The 20,454-nt window shown below is 41.1% G+C and overlaps 3 protein-coding genes and 1 pseudogene across 4 annotated transcripts; 1 reads left to right on the forward strand and 3 right to left on the reverse strand.

Moving 5' to 3' along the window:
• Positions 1 to 551: 551 nt before the first annotated feature.
• usp14 (ubiquitin specific peptidase 14 (tRNA-guanine transglycosylase)) lies at positions 552 to 6,599 on the forward strand. The gene is made up of 16 exons (XM_028426824.1): positions 552 to 752; positions 1,590 to 1,735; positions 2,084 to 2,116; positions 2,201 to 2,305; positions 2,835 to 2,938; positions 3,051 to 3,109; positions 3,188 to 3,318; positions 3,428 to 3,508; positions 3,587 to 3,669; positions 3,767 to 3,881; positions 3,975 to 4,040; positions 4,134 to 4,226; positions 4,314 to 4,442; positions 4,541 to 4,601; positions 4,757 to 4,864; positions 5,762 to 6,599. Exons 1-16 carry the CDS (start codon positions 737 to 739, stop codon positions 5,905 to 5,907), a joined length of 1,476 nt encoding a protein of 491 aa, XP_028282625.1. The 5' UTR covers positions 552 to 736; the 3' UTR covers positions 5,908 to 6,599.
• A 244-nt stretch (positions 6,600 to 6,843) lies between these two features.
• thoc1 (THO complex 1) lies at positions 6,844 to 11,244 on the reverse strand. Of its 2 annotated transcripts, none has more exons than XM_028426823.1 (21): positions 11,162 to 11,244; positions 10,894 to 10,967; positions 10,697 to 10,757; positions 10,537 to 10,606; positions 10,326 to 10,444; positions 10,187 to 10,235; positions 10,010 to 10,105; positions 9,799 to 9,881; positions 9,654 to 9,721; positions 9,466 to 9,574; positions 9,241 to 9,375; positions 9,049 to 9,149; positions 8,892 to 8,958; positions 8,566 to 8,616; positions 8,408 to 8,478; positions 8,215 to 8,310; positions 8,053 to 8,118; positions 7,840 to 7,923; positions 7,590 to 7,737; positions 7,414 to 7,498; positions 6,844 to 7,279 (listed from the first exon to the last, which is right to left on the reverse strand). In XM_028426823.1, the coding sequence occupies exons 1-21, from the start codon at positions 11,207 to 11,209 to the stop codon at positions 7,002 to 7,004; spliced, it is 1,959 nt and encodes a 652-aa protein (XP_028282624.1). In that variant the 5' UTR covers positions 11,210 to 11,244; the 3' UTR covers positions 6,844 to 7,001. The 2 variants fall into 2 exon arrangements, with proteins under 2 accessions (XP_028282624.1, XP_028282623.1); XM_028426822.1 differs by having other exon boundaries at positions 8,032 to 8,118.
• A 3,069-nt stretch (positions 11,245 to 14,313) lies between these two features.
• LOC114449304 (aquaporin-1-like) lies at positions 14,314 to 16,408 on the reverse strand. Its single transcript, XM_028426826.1, has 4 exons — positions 15,745 to 16,408; positions 15,511 to 15,669; positions 14,715 to 14,795; positions 14,314 to 14,629 (listed from the first exon to the last, which is right to left on the reverse strand). Exons 1-4 carry the CDS (start codon positions 16,096 to 16,098, stop codon positions 14,435 to 14,437), a joined length of 789 nt encoding a protein of 262 aa, XP_028282627.1. The 5' UTR covers positions 16,099 to 16,408; the 3' UTR covers positions 14,314 to 14,434.
• Positions 16,320 to 18,366, reverse strand: LOC114449642 (aquaporin-1-like; annotated as a pseudogene).
• Between the last annotated feature and the right edge of the window lie 2,088 nt (positions 18,367 to 20,454).

Genomic DNA, 20,454 nt, shown 5'->3' on the forward strand with positions numbered 1-20,454 from the left:
GTAGCGTTTTACCTCACTCATTCATAGTTTGGAGGTTTCTCCTCTCTGTCCTCTCTGTTTGAGGAACTCTTAAGCCTCTTAAAAGTCCTCCTCTCTACTCCTAACAGTTTCTCACCTGAAGACCTTTTTTTAAGGGCTTGTGAATCACTTTTATCTTTACTAGGCTTTAGGATTAAATATGAGAGTCAATTCTTAGAAACGTCATAATTCTAAGAATGTTGTTAGAATTTCACTCCTAAGGGAAACAAATCTTTGTGCATACGGCCCCTGTCACTGTCCAATCAATGCTGCTTATATATCAGGAACGTATTCTCATGTTGTTCTGTCAACCAATCACATCTTCTAAAACAATGTGTCCCACTAAGCAACAGAGTCAAACGCACCTCTTCACTAAGATCAAACTTTTAGTCTGCTCCTTCCTCAGAGTCACTCTGAGAATGTTCTTAAATCACTTTAAGCTAGGAGTCTTTACTAAGATTTTTTAGGCTAAGATAAGAGTAGATTCTAAGAATCTTTGTGAGTACGGCCCTCTGGGTGTGTGTATCGATGGTTGCGTTACAGACAGCAGGGCGGCTAGCAGATGTCAGAGCGCATCGATAAGTTCCCAGTGTGTTGTTGCAGCGTCATTCTGTTTGAATGAAGTTCAGACTGAGAACTAGCCAACTCTTCATTCGCGCCCCGGTGGAGTCAAACTGAAAAAATAAAAGAGAGTTGAGGAAGTAAAAGGCTGACAAACATGCCGGTGTTTACAGGTATGATACACTTTTGATACAACGCGTTCATTCCCATGGGAAAGATGGTAAAACATGAATCCTTACACGTGTTGTAGTGCGGCTGAATAAATTATATTAGCTTGTTAGCTTCGCTAGCTTTAGCGTGATATGCAGTTAGCATGCTAACGGTGCTAGGTACACTGTCATCCTTCATAGGCCACTGTTAGAGTTATTATATAAAACAGTATCGTGAGACATGTGAATTTATGAAATTGTTATGCTGCTGTAACCTTGTTGCTGTATGTTAGCGTTGTTTATAACATGTGTTTTTGTGGGAAGCCGGCTATGCTAACTGACATGACACAACCCCGCATGAAGCTACTGCCGCTAACTTCTAGCTAGCTAAGTTAGCCAGGTAACATTTCAGCAAGGATGTGTTTTTAAAGGCGTTGTTTGTCACCACATTGTGTCTACATTAAAGGCGCCTGCCTTTGGTGTATTCTTCAGTTTAACCCATGTGTACTTCCTGTGTTGAAATAATATGGAAAGTAAAGAGTAATTTACCAGCTCAGCTAGCATTTTTAACAAAGCAAGCAAAATCACGAGTGTACAATCCAGACGTTTTTACTGCAGTTGCGTCTTATTAGAGACAAACAGTATGTTTGTAAAACATATCAGAATCAACCGCTTCATGGCACCAAATCCAAGTGCTTTTTATTTGTTAACAACTAGCTGTTTGTTTTTTTTCTACAGTCAGTTAGGCTGTCCACTTAGCTGCCTGATTCCTTGGAGCACTAACTAGCTAGATGCTGTGTCATGATGTGAAGATGCTTGACAAAGTTGTGTGTGTGTGTGTGTTTCCTGTGTTTCTCACAGTAAATGTGAAATGGGGCAAAGAGAAGTTTGATGCAGTAGAGCTCAACACGGAGGAACCACCCATGGTTTTCAAGGCTCAGCTCTTTGCCCTGACAGGAGTTCAGCCAGACAGACAGAAGGTCATGGTGAAGGGGGGCACTCTAAAGGTACCGTATAAACAACGGCCAAGACCTTAAATGTAACACCCTGCAGGCTTTCCTGTAATCATTAGATTAGGCAGCATCCATTTTTTTGTCTGTCAACACCCACCCATTGATCCAGTCAGCTGATCCTTCCAACAAATATTGTGTGTATAGCGGGATAGTCGGGATCATCTAATTCAGGATCATATAATTTTATTGTTTACACTGTGACGTTTGTGTGTGTCGTTTATTCATGCATCATCTTGCTGGTTAATCTGTTTGTTTTGGCCCCTTTGGCGAAATAAAGAGCAGCTTGTGTCCTTTCCATCATCGAATCTGAGGATCTAATCAATATTTCTTTTTGTGTTCTAGGATGATGAGTGGGGAAACATTAAACTGAAAAATGTGAGTTGTATAATAAAGCTGATAATATGCAGTTATAAGTTGTGAGAAACGGGTTGTTGAGTGTGCTGTATTGTGTTTCTGTAGGGAATGACTTTGCTGATGATGGGCTCAGCAGAAGCCCTGCCTGAGGAGCCTGCTGTACGGCCCATGTTTGTAGAGGACATGACTGAGGAGCAACTGGCCTCAGCGGTGAGTAAGCTTGAAAATTACTAGTATGCCCAAAATAAAAAGAACAAATATAGTGATTACTACTTTTTGCGCTGACAGAATTACTTTCTAAAATACGATGTTTACCCCAGTAGAGAACAGATAAACCAAAAGTTTCATTCTGAATTGTAATGTTCAGAGTTTAATTTAGCTTTCTGTAAGCGTCATGAATTAAAGCCACATGTTTGTGCTGAGGAGAGAATACGCATCAAACACAAAGTGCAGTGTCGTCATTTGTTCTGAAGGAATTTAAATGAGATTGTCTGCGATGTTGCCAGCTCTTTAATGCAACCCACGCTAATGGAATGTTTTTTTTTTTTGCTAAGTATATCCTCACAGCAGCATTGTTTACCTTTGTACCCTGTAGTTAATACATGGTGACATATAATAAGGGGTAACTTCACTATTAATTTAACACAAAATGTGGAAAAACAAACAGTTTCCACCTTGTTGGACGTAGATGATATAGCAGTAGTGTGATAGCCTTTTTTCTTGGTGTTGTCGTTTTCAGATGGAGCTGCCTTGTGGGCTGACAAACTTGGGCAACACCTGCTACATGAACGCCACAGTGCAGTGTCTACGCTCTGTGCCAGAGCTCAGGAGTGCACTCAGGAGGTCTGTTTTTCTGCTGTGGTTGGCTCACAGCTTATATATCGGATTCTTTGTGTGTTCGTTTTTTTTTAGTTGATGTTTTGTCGTCTCTGAAATCATCTCTGTCCTTCTGCAGGTATTCAGGCGCTCTGCGCTCCTCAGGGGCAAATGCACCATCACAGTACATCACAGCAGGTATGATCATTAACCTTGTGAACTGACAGGCATCTTTTAACGTCTGTGACCTATTCATGTTTATTCTTGCACCTTTAGCCCTTCGTGACTTGTACGAGACTATGGACAAGACATCCTCCAGCCTCCCACCCATTATATTGCTGCAGTTCCTTCACATGGCCTTTCCACAGTTTGCTGAGAAGGGGGACCAGGGACAGTACCTCCAGCAGGTAAGAGACCCTTCCCCACAGTTCTACACCCATTACTGTCACCAGTTGTTACCATCTTTTAGCAGTGCAAAGCACATGGTTGCAGATCTTGACTACTTTTTTTTGTCAGGATGCCAATGAATGCTGGCTGCAGATGATGAGAGTGCTTCAGCAAAAGCTGGAGCCGCTAGAGCCAGAAGCTGCTATGGAGGTAGGCTGTGCTCTGCTGTGTTTTAAAAAGCATGGCAGCATAATTGATATGAATAGCATGTTTAATTTGAATCCACAGACTGAGTCTGAGAGTGGAGCCGCCTCCGCCGCTGTGAAGAAGAACTTCATCGACCAGTATTTTGGAGTAGAGTTTGAAACTTCGTATCCTTTGTCAATCAGTTTGCTGTCTGTAATGAATGTCAGTATGACATCACTCTGCCAAGCTGTCCTTTGTTTTTTTTTTAACTCTGCTGATCAGCATGAAATGCACAGAGGCTGAGGATGAAGAGCCAATCAAAGGAAAGGAGAGCCAGCTCCAGCTCAGCTGCTTCATCAACCAGGAAGTCAAATACCTTGCAACAGGATTAAGGCTGGTGTGTACGAGAAAATAAAAAACAGAAGAAGCTGCATTCATGGGAGTGTGAATGCAGCATGTAAATAACACACCAATGCTTCCTTCTTTCCAGAGACTGCAGGAAGAGATCACAAAAATGTCTGCATCCTTGGAAAGAAATGCTCTGTATATAAAATCTGTAAGTGTGTTTTTTTCATTTAGTAGATGTAGAATATTCTGCTGCATTACCTGACCAAACTTCACACCCTTCTGTGTCTTTTTTTCCTTCCAGTCAAAACTTAGCCGCGTCCCTGCCTACTTAACTGTTCAGATGGTTAGATTTTTCTACAAAGAGAAGGAGTCCGTCAATGCAAAAGTTCTAAAGGTTTGTCTTCATCCTCCATGTCAGATTTGCATCAGGTTCTACATAACTGATGGTCTAATTCAAGCTGTATATATTTTTTATCTAAAGGATGTCAAGTTCCCGCTCATGTTGGATGTTTATGAGCTGTGCACCTCAGAGCTCCAGGAGAAAATGCTGCCAATCAGGTCAAAGTTTAAGGACGTCGAGGACAAGAAGCTAGAGAAGCAGCAACAAAAGGTGATGCATGGCTATGACTACAGTTACTGTGGCCCTCATTTATACAGTCAGAGTAACAACCAGCTCTTTATGTCTCTATTTTATTCTTTTTGCATTAGTTGATGACGAAGCCAGACTCAGGAAAAGCAGTGAAATACGAGCCTTTCTCATTCCCAGATGGTAGGTTAAATCATCACACAAGCCTATTCTATGCAGTTAAATACGTCAGCTACTGTTTTTCTTAAGTAGTGTGATGGCATTTAAGGTTTGAGATCTCCCTTGAGAGGAATAGTTTTATGGACATGTCACTGTCTTTTTTTTTTTTCTTTTTGTAGACCTCGGTTCCAACAACAGTGGCTACTACGACCTGCAGGCTGTGCTGACACACCAAGGCCGCTCTAGCTCCTCAGGTCACTATGTGGGATGGGTGAAAAGGAAAGAAGGTAATGCAGTCAATCAGAATATTCAGCATGTGTACCGTATTTTCCGGACTATAAGTCACATTTTTTTTTCATCCTTTGGCTGGGTATGCGACTTATACTCAGGTGCGACTTATATATGAAAAAATATACAATTAGTTAGCTGTGTGTCCTGACGTCCCGTTACAAATATAATGGCAGCTGTTCTGTCCCTCTCCTGACGGTTCTCTTTCACCTCCAGCTTGGCCACACTTTGCATTCCCAGCATAGGTGATGCGCACGTTCAAGGAACCTGTGCTTGCAGCTGAGCCGATAGGTCGTTAATTCCTGACAGCTATATGAGCACACAGTAGTCTGGAATAGGAATTTCTGTGTGGTGAAGCTAATCATTTCTTCACATGAGAACTTGTTGAAATGTGTGTGTCTCACTCTCAATGCCCTGCAGCCGCACTACATTAGTTAAGAGGAATTCAAGAGGCGACGTTACGCTAAAAACATAGTGATTTAGATTCAAGATTCAAGAAGTTTATTGTCAAATGCACAGCACTTTACAGTTACACTGAGCAATGAAATTCTTACTTTGCGAGTTCCCTTCATATGACTTTATACACAACTAAACTAAGATTAAAAAAAACAGTAGACTTAGGCATAAGTCAGGCATTTACGCTGGCCTGCTGGTGCGACTAATAGTAATAGTAAGACAAAACTTTATTAATCCCGAAGGAAATTCTTGTGCCAGAGGGTATCAAATTACAGTAAATACAGTTAAGTACAGAAATATATATATATGTTTTTTCTTATCATTATGCACTTTTTGGCTGGTGCGACTTATACTCCGGTGCGACCTATAGTCCAGAAAATATGGTATGTGCATCACAGGAACTGAACATTTCCTCTGTTTGGTCTCTCTCCCTCTGATAGATGAGTGGGTCAAGTTTGATGACGACAAGGTGAGTGTGGTGTCTCCAGAGGATATCCTGCGACTTTCTGGTGGTGGGGACTGGCATATAGCATATGTTCTACTGTACGGCCCCCGACGGCTGGAAATACTTGAAGAGGACCAGTAGTGGAATGTTTCTTAGGAAACAAAGACGACATCCAACTCACGTACAAATTGCCATTTCCAAGCACTGTCTGCATAGATGTGCAATAAAACTGGTGTCTTTAAAGATTTGATTACCTTAAAAAAATGTTTTGTTCGTTTGTTTTTGTAACCAACACCAATGCTTGTAAAACAAATTCTGTCAAATGGTGTTAAATATTCAACCATAGTGGGCTTTGAAATATGTTGACAGGCAATCTCTGGACTGGATCTTTAAGAGGTTTTTAAGTCTAGCTCTGCAGTTTCATTAAATGTTTTATACACATTGTATATTTTTAAAGCCTTTGATAAGGTGCTCATATCATAAAAGCAAAATATTTCAGTCATTTAATCACCTTGTACAAAAATACCTAGCCAAGCTGTTGTCCCTGACATCCTGGCTTGTATCTTCTCAGATGTATGACAAAGAAACGCTGTAAAGGATCGCCCTTATCCACCTGTTGGCTTTAATCTGGGAAGTCTGGGTTCAATCTCAGGTCTTTTAAGTGTCACATCATCTCCTGGAATTGTTTTCAGATGTATTGACAGATGAGGTCCTTTTGCCAAATCTTCACTAATGCTCCTCTCTTAGGAAAGTTTGTGGGGAACTGGTCCAGAACAGGTTGCCCTTGTGGTGAACTGTGTGTGGTTAAATAAAGACTTGAGATTCAACCATGATGGTTTGCTCTAAAACAGCTATTGAACATTTTTTTTGGCCTCCACTGATTTACTTCTCTACCCTTAAATGGCTACGCTTCACTTTGTTTCTCAGCACAGGTCTCCAGATCATCCTTCCTCAGTGTATTAAGACCTGGCCATCAACACTCTGTAATAACTTATTGACCGATTGCTTTTCATAGGTGGTGAAAATAAACTGTTATACCACAACATGGATTTGATTTATGCTCCAACAGTCAGACCATTTTTTTTAATAAAGGAAAAAGATTTATTGAACGTTCTACAGTGAAAAACTCGTCTACACTACTTACAAAAGTAAGCCAAAAAGTTTAGTCTCCAATTGTTTTTGGTATGAAAACATTGCAACAGTGTAATGGAGGTACAGCTGATTACAGTAGCACGTTACGCCTCACTGAGGCCGTCTGCAATCTGAGAGAAACCTGCAGCGTTGAGCGCTGTGGCCAGGCTCTCCACTGTAGCTTGTGTTCCTTCTCTGTCCTGCCAGGCTACCAGAAGCAGTTTGGCCTGCATCTCAACATCCTCGCTGTCTGTTTCGATTTCACGAAGCTCTACTGCCTTCATCTCCAGAAAAGGAGCCAGTGTCTTCCACTGAGCACCCAGTTTGGTCGCGATGTCGTCCATCTGCTGGTTTGTCACGAGTTTGCTCTGAATGCTTGGACCTTAAAGGACAGATGGAAGGACTTAAAAAGCTTGTTTTTTGTTGTTTGTGGCAGCAAGTCTTTTTTTCATTGTTTCAGAGTTTGACATCTCCATGCCTAGTTGTAATTTTTCTACTTTGAGAAGTTTGACTCACTGTCATTGCTGTCTTTCAGAAGGTTGTCTCCATTATCATCATCGTCCTCTTCACCTGTCTTGATCTCCTCAGACGGGATGTCCTTCTGCAGGTAAAAAAAAAATGACACTTTATTAGTATCAAATTCATTCTATAGTTAAAAAACAACTGTTTAAAATGTTGCATGAATTCCTCACCGGCAGTTCTTTGGCCAGTTTGCTGACCATGCTGTCTAGATAGTCGGCCAGACTCTTAAACTTCTGGTTAGTTGGCTGAAAGAAGTGTGGACTTCTCCTGGACAGAAGCCTCAAAGCCCGCCAGCCGTAGTTCGGGTTCCGTACAACTCTACAAGGTTTTACATAAGGAAAAAGGGAAAACATAGGGATGTGCATGGAAGAGAGCAGGACCCAAGGAAGAGCTTCCTTACATGCTACAGGGCCAACTTACTTGTACTCCTCCTCAACCATGTTAACCGGGTCAGCCTGTTCAATGGCTTCTGCAAAGAACTCATCCAATGATGGCATGAACTCTCTGAAAGTAAAGACACACTTTAAATAATAACATCTAATCATATTTAAGAAAACAAACAGATGTTTGATATGTGAAAGGTGAGTGTGAGTGTAGATGGGAATTAACTACCTTGATTTCTGATCCACTGACCTATTGTCGGACTTGCAGGCCTCCATGTTGTCTGGGTTCAGGTTCCATAGTCGAGTCAACTCGTCGCTAACAATACACAGAACAGAATGAATCAGTATGGGCTGATGGTGATTCCACTCCACAAACTGGAATTTTCACACATATATTAATGATGTAACGTACTTTCCCATAAAAATCTTGCGGTCTGGCCCTTTTCCAAGGAAGTCTTCCGGAGCTTGTCTTTTCCGGCTGGGTCTTTTGGATTTGTCATCTACTGTTCTGTTTAAGAGGAAAACATCCCGTCAGATCTTCATTAACAGTTTGCGCTCACACACTAAATAATAACTGTATAAATGAATCAAATGAGATGCTCTACCTTTCCTTGACGAAGCTCGGACAGCCCTCGTTTTTCCAGGAATTCCAGTTCTCCTCTGTGTTGAGGATATGCTGCAAAACATTTCTAATGTGATTAGTGTGCAAAAACACTAACAAGTGACTTGATACCCATGTCAGTATTCTCACAGCATGACTCACCTCCACCATGTTGGCAAATTTGTCTCCATCCGGTGGCGTCTCTTTCAGCAGCTACAAGAGAAGAGCACAGATCAATGCAGGCTTGATTTTCTCTTCTGGCTTTTATGTCAGTAATAAATAATGACAGGCATCTTAGAATTGTCCCTTTCTTCAGTACATTCTTGATATAAAGTCCTGTCCAGTACTTTTTCTCCACTGACAAAAGCTCCTAAAGGGGATGTTCATGTGTGGAAATATGTACTAAAAATGCAGACCTCTCTGCTGTGAAAAACATTACTACATTACCGTAGTAACTAGCGTGTACCATATTTGTCAAGATAACTGACCTGATAAACCAGTTTAGTTGTCTCTTCAATCCACGCAGTCTGGTCATCATTCAGAACACAGCTGGAGCTGTGTGAGGGGCATGGACATAATAAAATTTAACCTCCTCATAAGTGACACTTGTTCAATCATACAAATGTCTTTAGAGACATGCTCCACCTCTTGAATTTGACCTGGCCCTTCAGGTACTGGAAGAGGATGAGATACTGCACCAGTATGTGCCGCCTGAAGTTGCTGTCACTGAGCTGCAGGTCCATCAGCTGAAGGTGAAGAGGGTAGAATGTGTTCAATGTACATTTAAGATCACATTTTCTTGTGAAGGTGTGCAGACTAAAGATAACTGTGTCCCACCTTCTCACTTGTGAGAAACTTGGCGAAATAAACATGTTCTCCACTTGATGCTCTCAGCTCTTCCATCTTCCTCTTGGAGGCCTGCATGTCGTCCAACTTGTAGCTCTTAAACACTGCCAGAGTCTCATCAGAGAACTGTGTGGGACAAAGAGAAGCGCTGCTAGCATCCAACAAACACAGAGAAGGGCATCTTGGTTTTCTGCTTTCACTGTAAGGCTGTGTTACCTTAAGGAATGTCATCCAGAAGAATTTGTCAAAACACTGCAGTGGATTTCTGAAGTAATCTTGCAGCGTCCAGAACTTTCTGTACAAGTTGTAGTCAATCGGAATGGAACTGAAAACAGAATGGAATTTTTAACAAATATAGCATGCAAATACCTTACATTACATTTTATCATAACACACCAACTTACCACGGAGCAGGAGCCTCCTCCTCTCCCATTTCTCCTTCCTCCATACCATCCTCCTTTTCTTCTGTGTGCTATACACATTAATCAATAAGATGAAACTGACCATTTCTGATGACAGTTTAAAATGTTCACACTGCTGACAGTTTACCTTCTGTCCCAGAGTGCTTTCTTGTTCATTTTTGTTGAACACTGTTACATTGTCCAGATTAAACTGACTCTGTAGATTAAGACCTGCAGTGAAAGAGAGAAGAACAAACCATGCACATCATCAGAGACGCTAAGAACATTTCTGTCGCACTATAATGAATTTTCTCTTTTCTACACTCTTTAGACTGTATAAAAGGCATCGGTGATCTTACCTGATTTTTCAGACAGGGGGAAGAGGCGTGCCAGAAAGAGCTGGATTCGCCCGCAGAAAACCGTGTTCTGAGATTTGGACAGCCTCCTTAAAAGATCTACAGAGACAGACATCACACATCACACACATGCTGCTGTGTGTTTCTGAAGGTAGAATGTAAAGAACGAGAGATTTTTACCGTTACACATCCGCAACAAATAGTTCTTCCCTGCAGTATAAAAGGAGTTCTGTGAAAATAGGGAGAACAAAAACCTGGTGAACAAATAATGCAGATAATAATAATGAAAAAAAATATATTCAAGCTGTAGATTAATTACCGATTTCCAGGTGGAGACATTCTCTTCCACAAAAGAGAATATTCTGTCACATAAATCAAGAGGAAGACAGTCCAAAATGTCTCCCAGAAGCTGGAAAGGGGTTGTAGCAGAGCAGATACCTGCACAGAGACACAAAACAGTCTTACGCTATATTATATTTGTAAATTTTTAATAGTATATTGGAATATTATTCCTTGGATAAATGGCATACCTTCTGTAACGGCTTGAATACTCAGGTAGATGAGAGACAGGTAGTCATCACAGCTTGCCTTCTGCTCGACCTGCATACAAAAACGATAACTTCAGACTTTCACAGATATGAAATAAACTAATTCAATAAAATAAAGTCAGGCTGGACAAAACTATCTTACGATCTGATCACCGAGAACACTCCTCAGAGCCTGGTCAAGTGTCGTCTTCTTCTCCGTCTCACTGTTACACACGAGAAGAACAAGTGAACGCTGCACGTCATGAGTAAGTAGAAATGTGTTTGAACAACCAGACAGACAGATGCTTTATTAATCTCGAGGAATATTCAAGATTTAAAACGGCCATTAACCCCACTTACTTGCCGGGAATCTGGTTGAAGCTGTTGAGTAAAGGTTTGATGGCTTTACCGGCTACTGCATGTCTAGCAGATGCCTGCAGATAAAGAAAGAAATGGATTTTATGAGATAAAAAAACATCGCAATATTAGCGTTTACGTTTGATTAGCCTCATGTGCTACCCGCGATGGTAGCAAAAATAAAACGGCGACCTACTTAAGTTTTTGATTGTGTTGGTAGTGTATAACTAAAATATTTTTGATGAAGAGCTGTAATTAACTGATTTCTCACCGTAAATTTGTCTTTAGCGTCCGTAAAATTAAACAAGGACGGCGACATCTTTACACTTCCGCAACCGGAACTACCCCTAAACATCTTCCGGTTTCCTCCACCGTGAGGCAGGACGGGTGCGTTCACGAACCCTCCGTCAAAACATAACAAAAACAAATACAACATGAAGGACGTTTAATATTTTACTGAAAACATTGTCCTGGTTTAATATTTGTTTAAATTAATTTACAGTGTTATTTTACTATGCTTCTTATGTGATTAGGAGTTTTAATGGTTTTCACGATATTTTTAAAGTGGTTATCTTTCGGTAGCCGGCGCCATATTTTCGACTTCACAGGAAGGCCTCATAGGGTGTATAAAAAAAATAAAATATGACCTTTATCAGACCAGAAGGTGGCAGTGTTGCACACCGTTTATAAATTCTAAGTCGTTTTGCCAGTGTGTGTGTAAGTGTGTGCATGAGTGAAAGAGAGAGAGAGAGAGTTATTTTTTCTGTGGCATGATAAATCAGAAATTTGTCCTGGCGATACAGTGAGACACTCTTTGACTTTGTGCTATTAAATTCATGTGTCCTGGTTAAAGGGAAGGGGTTACGGTCATTTTCAAATCATGTTTTGTGGGCAACTTCTTTGCTGCAGGGCTTAAATTCTTTGGTGGGATCTACTGTTTAACAATGTCACACAGCCCATTAGAACCATGGATCACTATATTCTGATGCCTAATACTGAAGTTACAACCTATATTTTTTGATATGTGTGTAAATTCATTGTGTAGTCATATAAATGGGTGATTTAATCAACAAATTGGGGGTTCATTTTAAAAGTTCATTTGTATGAGGAAAAAGCTAAATTTGTCAACAATCCTTGTATAAAACAAAATTAACAAGATAGATTTGATTTCTCCATATTGGACCCGAACAACAGCGCCTTTGTGGGATGTTTTCATCCATGTTTAGTGGCTGCTTCACAGGTTTATTCTGAAATAGTTTGTAGTTTGTAGTAGATCATTCAGCTCCTGCACCCTCTAAACAGGTCGTTATAACCATGCTATTAAAGTTCGTTAACTGCACCTCCAGGACTTGTGCTGATGTTTGAGGTGTGAAAATGTAGGTCAGTAGTGTCATGTAGAAAGAGCTGAGGTCTCATTTTCATCACACGTGTGATCCTAACGGTCGTAAAAATGGGAAGTAAAAAGTGTTTAACTCTGCAGTTTTTATTGACACTCTGTCTCTTGTACGTACACAGTTTAACATAAAATCTAACTGTGCCCACCCCCAATAACAACAACAACAAAAACAAACAACAACACCCTCTCTCCTGACACAGCATTTATTGAACGCTTGCCAAAAACCGATAAAAAGCAGAAAGGGAGTGAGCAGCACGAGAGACTCTTGGGTTGTAGATAAGGACCCAGCATCGGTCAGCATGTGGCAATAGGGCTTGTTAGGGGTTAAGGTTAAATATGTCTTCATCTTTTAAATGTTTAAATGTTACCTTACATGTTCTGCTGATGTGCTAAAAAATAGCATTTATTTTTATTCTAGTGTTCTCCAAAAAAAGCCAGTAATCTTTAAGGACATTTTATCTTTTTAAGATAAAATACATATTTTTCTCAAAGCAGCAATGCATTGTTGTTTTTAGGAAAACTGTTTGTGCTGTTTATGCATTCATACATTACAGAGATTATTTGGTTTGTTTGTAGTGTGGTTGTATGAGGTGCTGATCCATAGTCAGTGTATTATCTACATCACATTGTGTCTGAGCAATAAATTGCAATTTAGTGTTCAACAACAACAGTGTGACTAAGTTCACCCCTGAAAACAACACAATAAAATGATGATTTAAAGGCATCTCTGCATTGAATTTTACTTTTGTCCCTCAGAAATCAGCCTAAACCAGGTCATACTTCCATCTTCGGTTGTTTATTTTGTCCCGATAAATGATAATGAGAGGACCACTGAGCACTCGTCCAGTGCCAAATTATGGAATAATCAAGTTCAACTCCAGAGCCAAAAAAATTTGATGAGCACTCTCAGACAAAATGACCGAGGGGCAACAAAAAGAGCATTGTCTGTGTTGTCAGGGACAAAACTTGAAAACAAGAGACAAAACACAATGCTCTGACCTCTGGGGTTAAGCACACAAAGGAATCAGATTTTAGATCGGCATCAGTCACATGACCAGCCTGTCTGAGACTCTACCATAACAAATCATGTGAAATTGTGTTCATCATGCCATAGAACTAACACTACAAGCTGTGGTAACATGCAGCAGGCTCTATTCCTCCTTAAAGACAGAGGAGTCATGCAAATATTTTTAAATGACAGCAGTTTGTTTTTATTAAAATATGTTGATTATTATAGGACCTTCCTTATGCAATTCATGCTTAAAGGGACAGTTCAGCCAAAAGATAAAATATTCATACATTTAATATTCATGCATCGCAGTGGTTTTGGTGTGAGCTGCCAAGTTTTAGAGATAGAGACGCCTCCTCTTCTAAATAAAGGAAGTAAATGTCTCAGCAAAAACACTTTCCCTGAGTAACTGAAACTGAACTGTGTAATATTCCATTGTTTATTTTACCTGCTTAGATGTGTTGCAGTGAGTGGAGGAAAACATTTTCTGCATCACAAGGCATTGTAAAATGATTTGGGACACAGACATTTTCTTAACCATCATCTCACATGGAGCACAATAATGTAAGTGTGCAACAAGGGGACATGCATCCAAGTACCCGGGCCACCCCTCCCCCTGATTAGTGATTAAGCTAATGATAACTAGCGTGTATTTAAAGAACCTTGAGCCTCAAACCATGAGGGGTTCCTGTTGAGAAACATTGTGAAGATAAAAGTAATTTGATGGTTATTCAATGATTAGCCCGGGGTGAGGGGACTGTCAGAGATGGCATGTGTGTGAGGGGATGTGTGCGTAGATGGATAAAGAAAACAGGAAGCCCCTGTGATGGCCACATGTTGTTCAGTCATTCTTAAGGATAATTTAAAGAGTTTTTTTTTTTTAATTACCCGATCTACATCCTTGTGTTGTTTCTCAAAAATGTGGAGGGATTGTTGGTGATATATTCGGTTTATAGCAGCTGCACATAAACAATGTTGACCTTAATTTAAATTTAAAAAAAAATCACTGACAACAGTATTTGAACATTAAAAAAAAGCATCTTTATTTTTTAGAAAAAACACGCAAACCAAGAATCAACGACCAGCGGCCATTTTACAGCAGACACACATTAAAGCATGAAACCTCAGCCGTTCCATGTTCAGTGCTTTGGCCACTGACTCGGCCCTGGGGTGCAGCTGTCTTCTTCACTGATTTCAGCTGCATTGTTTTCATCCTCTGGACCATTAAGCAGGATGTCAATGCGACTTCTGAAGCTGTGCGTTCGAGGATACAGAAGGAAGTCATAGATAAGAGATGCTGCTATGCCACCACTCATCGGTCCCAGCCAGTACACCTAAAAGGAAAACAGGTCAGCTGACAACCAGACTTTCTGATTTAAAACAAGGGGCCTTAAAACTGTGTGCTGACACTGTAGCTACCCAGTGGCCATCCATTTTGCCTTGTATCACAGCTGGTCCGAGGGAGCGAGCAGGATTGATGCCACATCCAGTGAAGCTTATCTGTGAATGGTGACACACAGCAAAATGTAATGATGAGTATCTGGCTGTCAGTGTGATGGAGAGGAGGCTCCTCCATGCAGTTCAACACTTTGACCAGGCAGCCCGAGCAGTTATAGATCATTTAAAATGGCAAAGTTAGCATAGTCTGAGACAATGAACACTTCAAGCTGTGTACATTTATTAACAAACGTGTACATTTATTAACCTATTCATCTGATTTGGCTCCTTCGGACGTCTTCTGAGCTGAAGGAAGAGCTCAGGGATCACAGTTCGGACCACGCTCAGGGTTCAAAACACAGACTTCCACAAAGGACCCGTCTGTATGAGCTCCACAAGTGTGTAAATGAAACTGTGGTGTTTTTCAGGTTAAGAGTCGTCTTAACGTGACCTTTTTCATGGGTGGCCAAAATAATTTTGCCACCAGCGATGAACCCACTGACCCTTTTGTACTTCTGCAAATTAACATATGTTGCCAGGCAAAGAGACCTTTATCGAAGCCGACATACGTAGCAGGTTTGTCGCAAACTTAATGTAAACACGTGTGGGTGCCTTTGCAATTGTCATTCAGTGCACCCGCTTCCTGTGGAGTTATGCAAGGCAGCAGGGTGGGAGAAAATGTCTGGACCTATCTGATGATGAATTTTAGGATTAATCAGTTCTTTTTTTTGTTTCGCTTGTGAAAATGACTCAATTAAAACAGATTATGTGAACTTACAGCTGCAAAGTGCCCAAGTCCCACTGACAGGCCGATAGCCAGAGGTGCAGAGCCCTTCACGTCACTCCTTCTCTTATCAGTCACTGCTATCACACACAGAACCAGCTGCAGGGTGGCAAGGAACTCAATGACGAAACCTGATCCTTCACTGACATTCAACTGCAAAAGAAAACTACAGCTAAACAGGGAAGGTTTAAATCAGTCACATAAGCAAACATCAGCATGGCCCCTTACCTTGTTGATTCCAAGAGAATCTCTCACTTTGTATCCATTCACAATAGCACTGGCTGAAACAGCCCCGAGCACCTGAGCCAGGATGTAGAACACACATCTGAGAGCACTGATCTGACAGCTGACCAGGAGGCCCAGAGTGACTGCGGGGTTCAGGTGTGCTCCGCTGACATGCCCCAGACTCTGAACCAGCGTGGCGATGGCCAGCGCAAAAGCCAACGAGACCTTCAGCTCCTGAGCAACTCCTTTCTCGTCTCTCCCTATAATGGCTGATAACCCGACAAATATGAAGAGTAACATTCCAACAAACTCTGCAGCAACTGCCCTCCAGAACACCCAACTTTTTATTTCTCTCATTTTTTTGCCTGTGAAGTGTCACCCAAACGTGTGGGTGCGCCGTTATTTATAGTGAAGGTGTTTGTGTGAAGAGGGGGAGGAGAGAAAACACCAAAAAAAAAAAAAGATGAGCAGCATAAAATGGTCACACATTTCAGCCATCAAAGAGGAGATGAGACCATTTATGTTGAGAAAGCATTTCATTTGAGCACTTTCCACCCAGACCCCTTCAATCATTCTATTTCCATTCACCAGAAGGGATTCACTGGCTTCATTCTGCAGCACTGGGGCCACAGCATATCAAGCCTCCTGGTCTTCCCACTGAAAAGCTCATCTCTGGGTGCCAGGATATAATTATACCGAAGCGCTGCCACCACACTGGCACTCAGTCCCGCCCAGCACACCTAAAAAGCCAAACACTAGGCGGCACAGCCAAGACTCAGCACTTATAAAATATCTCAGCTCCACAACACATTCCCAATGATCATCAAATGACTTCAGTATAACTGCAGACCCAAAGGATCGAGCTGGGTTGATACCACATCCTGTAAACCATATCAGAGGAAAACACTGCTTGCCTCTCTCTGGCTGTGCATCAGCAGATTACAGGCGAGGCTGATTTATAGCCGCTTCACAGTAAGCCAATCCATTGTATCAGGCCACAGTGAGATGGAGAAACCATCTGCCAAATTAATGACAGGGGAAAATAAAATGGAATGTTTGGATGGACTCACCCCCTGCAAGGTGTCCCGGCCCTTACAGACAATCCGATGGCCAAATCCATACGCATCACGTCTTTTCTCAGCACACACAGGAGCAGTTGAAGGGTTAACAAGAACTCCTAGAACGCCAAAACCTTGAAGTGGGCCGATTCCGATCAGCTGAAACAGAAAGGACAACACCTTAGTTTGACCTCTGTTTAACCAGTTAATTATGATTGGGGGATTTTTTTATTGTCGTGTTAGTAGGAATTTCCCAGATAACTCTTCACTTTGTTCCATGTTCAATGCAGAGAAGTGATGCAAGGACGTATGAAGCAGGGTCTGCTCTGGGTCCAGATCTTTCCTCATGCATACGAAGAGCTCAATCTCACCTGGATAAGATTGATCTCATATTTTGACATGCAAACATTCATGACCTCCTCCTCCTGCACTGATGATGAACACCCTGATGAAAGGGAGGCCTGCTTTTGTTGCACAATACCTACAAATCTCAGGCGATAATTAAATTGTGACATTTAAATTAAACAACCAATCAATAGCAGTTAACAAGTGTGAGAACCTAAGAGATAATTACAAAACTTTCACAGAACACTGGATCAGGCTGAAAGCAATTCCCCAAATGCCACTTGGACTGAGCATTCATTAGGGAGGGGGGGAAATTGGAAACACATGGATTTCATCTTACCGTGTTAACACCAAGTAAATCTGTGGTTTTCAGCCTCATACTGTAAACAATAGCACCACCCATCACTGCACCCTCTGAGGACGCTCAGCTGGCAGCTTGTCAGGAGGCCCAGGGTGACGGTAGGGTTCAGGTGAGCCCCGCTCATATGACCTATGCTCTGGGTTAAAGTAGCAATAGCCAGGCCAAAGGCAAATGCCACTTTTTTTTCTCTCTTCTGTCTGGGTATGTATTAATTCTGTCCCCAAATGCACCTAAAAAGGCCAGTGAAGACAAAGATGATCATTCCCAGACACTCAGCCAGCACAGCCCTCCAGAATGCCCATGTTTTAATTTCTAACATGGCTGCTCAGAGGCAGAACAGATTCTGGGCACTGTTTGGACACAGCCAAACCTGAAGGCATGAGGTCACCAGCATTCATCAGCTGTGTGGCCTGATTAGAAGCAGCTGAGAGACGTGTCAACCAATGAGAGTGACCTCCACGTCTCCTACACTGCACAGTGCACACTCCAAACATGTGTTTAGAAAGAGAATTATAACCCTAATTTAAAACCATACATGAGTCAATTTGGGTTTTTATTATTAGGTTGATTTAATTAAATGAAACATTTTCAAGATTTCAGTTTAACTATAGGCACATGAGACATGTGTGTGACATGTGAAGGACACCCTTTGTGTGAAGGTCACAGTGAATTGTCTACTCCATCTATTCTGGGCATGTGACATGTAGGCTCAGCCTCTTTCAGAGTAACATCAGTCATTTGCCACACTGAAGGAAATGGGACCTTTTGAATTCATGTGAGGAAACCAGCCACCGGAGCTGGAGGGTTAAAGGGTCACTCTGCTTTTTGTCTTTTCTGTTGTTTTTTTTGTTGTTTTTTTAAAGAAAAACATTTGAAAGCATCACCTTTGAACTGGGCCACACTGCGTCACCGCCCCATTCTTCGACTTATCGATGTGTTGTTGTTTTGTTCTGCCGGTCATTTTCATTTTTTACACATCACCTTTTTTTTTTTAAAAAAAAAGAAAAAACAATCGTCTGGCAAACACTTATCCGAAACAGTTCTGCTTCTCTCTGCAGCATTTCCTATGCCCCACCTCCTCCCCCAGGAAGTGAAGGTTTCCTTGTGCGGAGGGAGGAAGTCAGAGCCCTAAACATTCTGCAGCAGCCTCAACAACGCCACAATATTATTGTTTTTTCATGTGTTTTAAGTCGACAGCATCAGTGTGTTTAAGGCATTAATCTCCATTTATCCTGCTTAATTCAAGTCACACAAAACGATATTAAATTTGCAGAAAGTATTATGATCACACATTTCGGCCTCCTCTGATGTTCACGCCTCTGATTTACAGATGTAAATAACACAAAAATAACACAGTCCCTGTATAAATACTAAATACTATATTACGTTGTAGTTGTTCTAATGATAGAGGATTTGTTACTATTGTGAGAGCTGAGAGATTATAGGATGAACATCATCTATTTGATCATCCAGAAATTGAAGTAAGTTAACTACATAATCAATATACACCCTGGTCTGTTAGGCAGGAGTGAAACAGTACTTACAGTGCAGCTTCATAGGCTGTCCATTCCTCCCTTAATATCACAATGTGGTGAATAAACAGCGAGTGTAACCACAAAAAACAAAGTGAATTAAAAATTAACAAGATTCAGATAATCCAACGTGTCAGTCCTGAGATTATAGTCCACGGTCCAACTGCAAAGACTTCCACTGAGCCCCGGTGGTTCCTTAAATAAGACTCCTAATCACATACTATCTACCTATCACATATTTCCTATCACAACTTTCGCAGAACTGTTCAAGCTCTGTTACCACCCACGATGACATCATCGTCTCTGTGAGAGACAGTACTAATAAGCAAAGGCAGATTAATCAATACAATCAATAAACAGGCACTTAGGCAAATCATTTTAATATATTTGTTCGTTTTTTTCCCCAAAAAATAAAGATAATTATTTTGAAATATCTTTTTGAACTAATAGAGGAGGAGCTCCATGAAATGTGGACTTCAGATTCTTAGAAAGTCCCTGCTTCCTTGAAAGGCCTCATAAAACTGAGACCTGAAATTCACAGAAAGCTGCTGCCTGGAAAACAAATCACTGCAGTTCTAATTGTGATGTAATGCTGAACAGACGCCCACAAATCCCGGGCACTATGGCAATGATACACATTAAAGTAAAAATAAAAAAAATCTGGCACTTACATTCCCACCTGCACTGTCATTTTCATGGAGGTGTTGGCTTTTCCCCACTATAGGCAGCTGGATGAAGAGAAAAGACAAATAGATTGATGAGTACAGGTGGAAAATTAGAGGCCTCAGCTTTCAGCTGCTGAGGAAAGACTGAAGAAATTGAACAGGGAAGTGGATTTTTCTTTGACGATGACAGTTCTTTTGTGTCAGTAATAAGTAAAAGTGGACTGAACATGGATAATTTCTGCTATCTAGCATCCATCAGTCATTCGCATGTAGAGGCATAGTCATTATCTGCCAGCTCTTGTCCACTGTACAAGTGATTAAGGGTTAAAATAGTCAGAAAAATATGTGGGTAAGACTCCCTTTAGTTGTAGTAATGTACTGGTTCAGATATTCATTTTCTGGTGGGCTAAATAGTAGAAGGGTTATTTGAACGTGACTGCATGGAAAAGCAAGGTTCTCTTTGATCCACAACATGCTGAGAACAAACCGTCCTGTTACACAGCTGGTCCCTCAGTTTACTTTAGCTTAGCTTAGTTTAGCCACAGAAGGAACACAGCTTAAAAAACAAGATGACAGAATAATAGAATGAACAAACGTCTGTGTGTGTGTCCCTTTGCAACTGAAAGCAACAGAAACTTCCATTCTTTATCTACCTTAATGTCATAAAGAAGCATGTGAGTGGTTAATCAAAAACAATGTCTTCTGATTCATATAAAACTAAGATCAGGATTGATGAAGCAGCTCTGATCAAA

Source organism: Parambassis ranga, chromosome 17 (genome assembly GCF_900634625.1).
Source record: "Parambassis ranga chromosome 17, fParRan2.1, whole genome shotgun sequence".
Lineage (NCBI taxonomy): Eukaryota > Metazoa > Chordata > Actinopteri > Ambassidae > Parambassis > Parambassis ranga.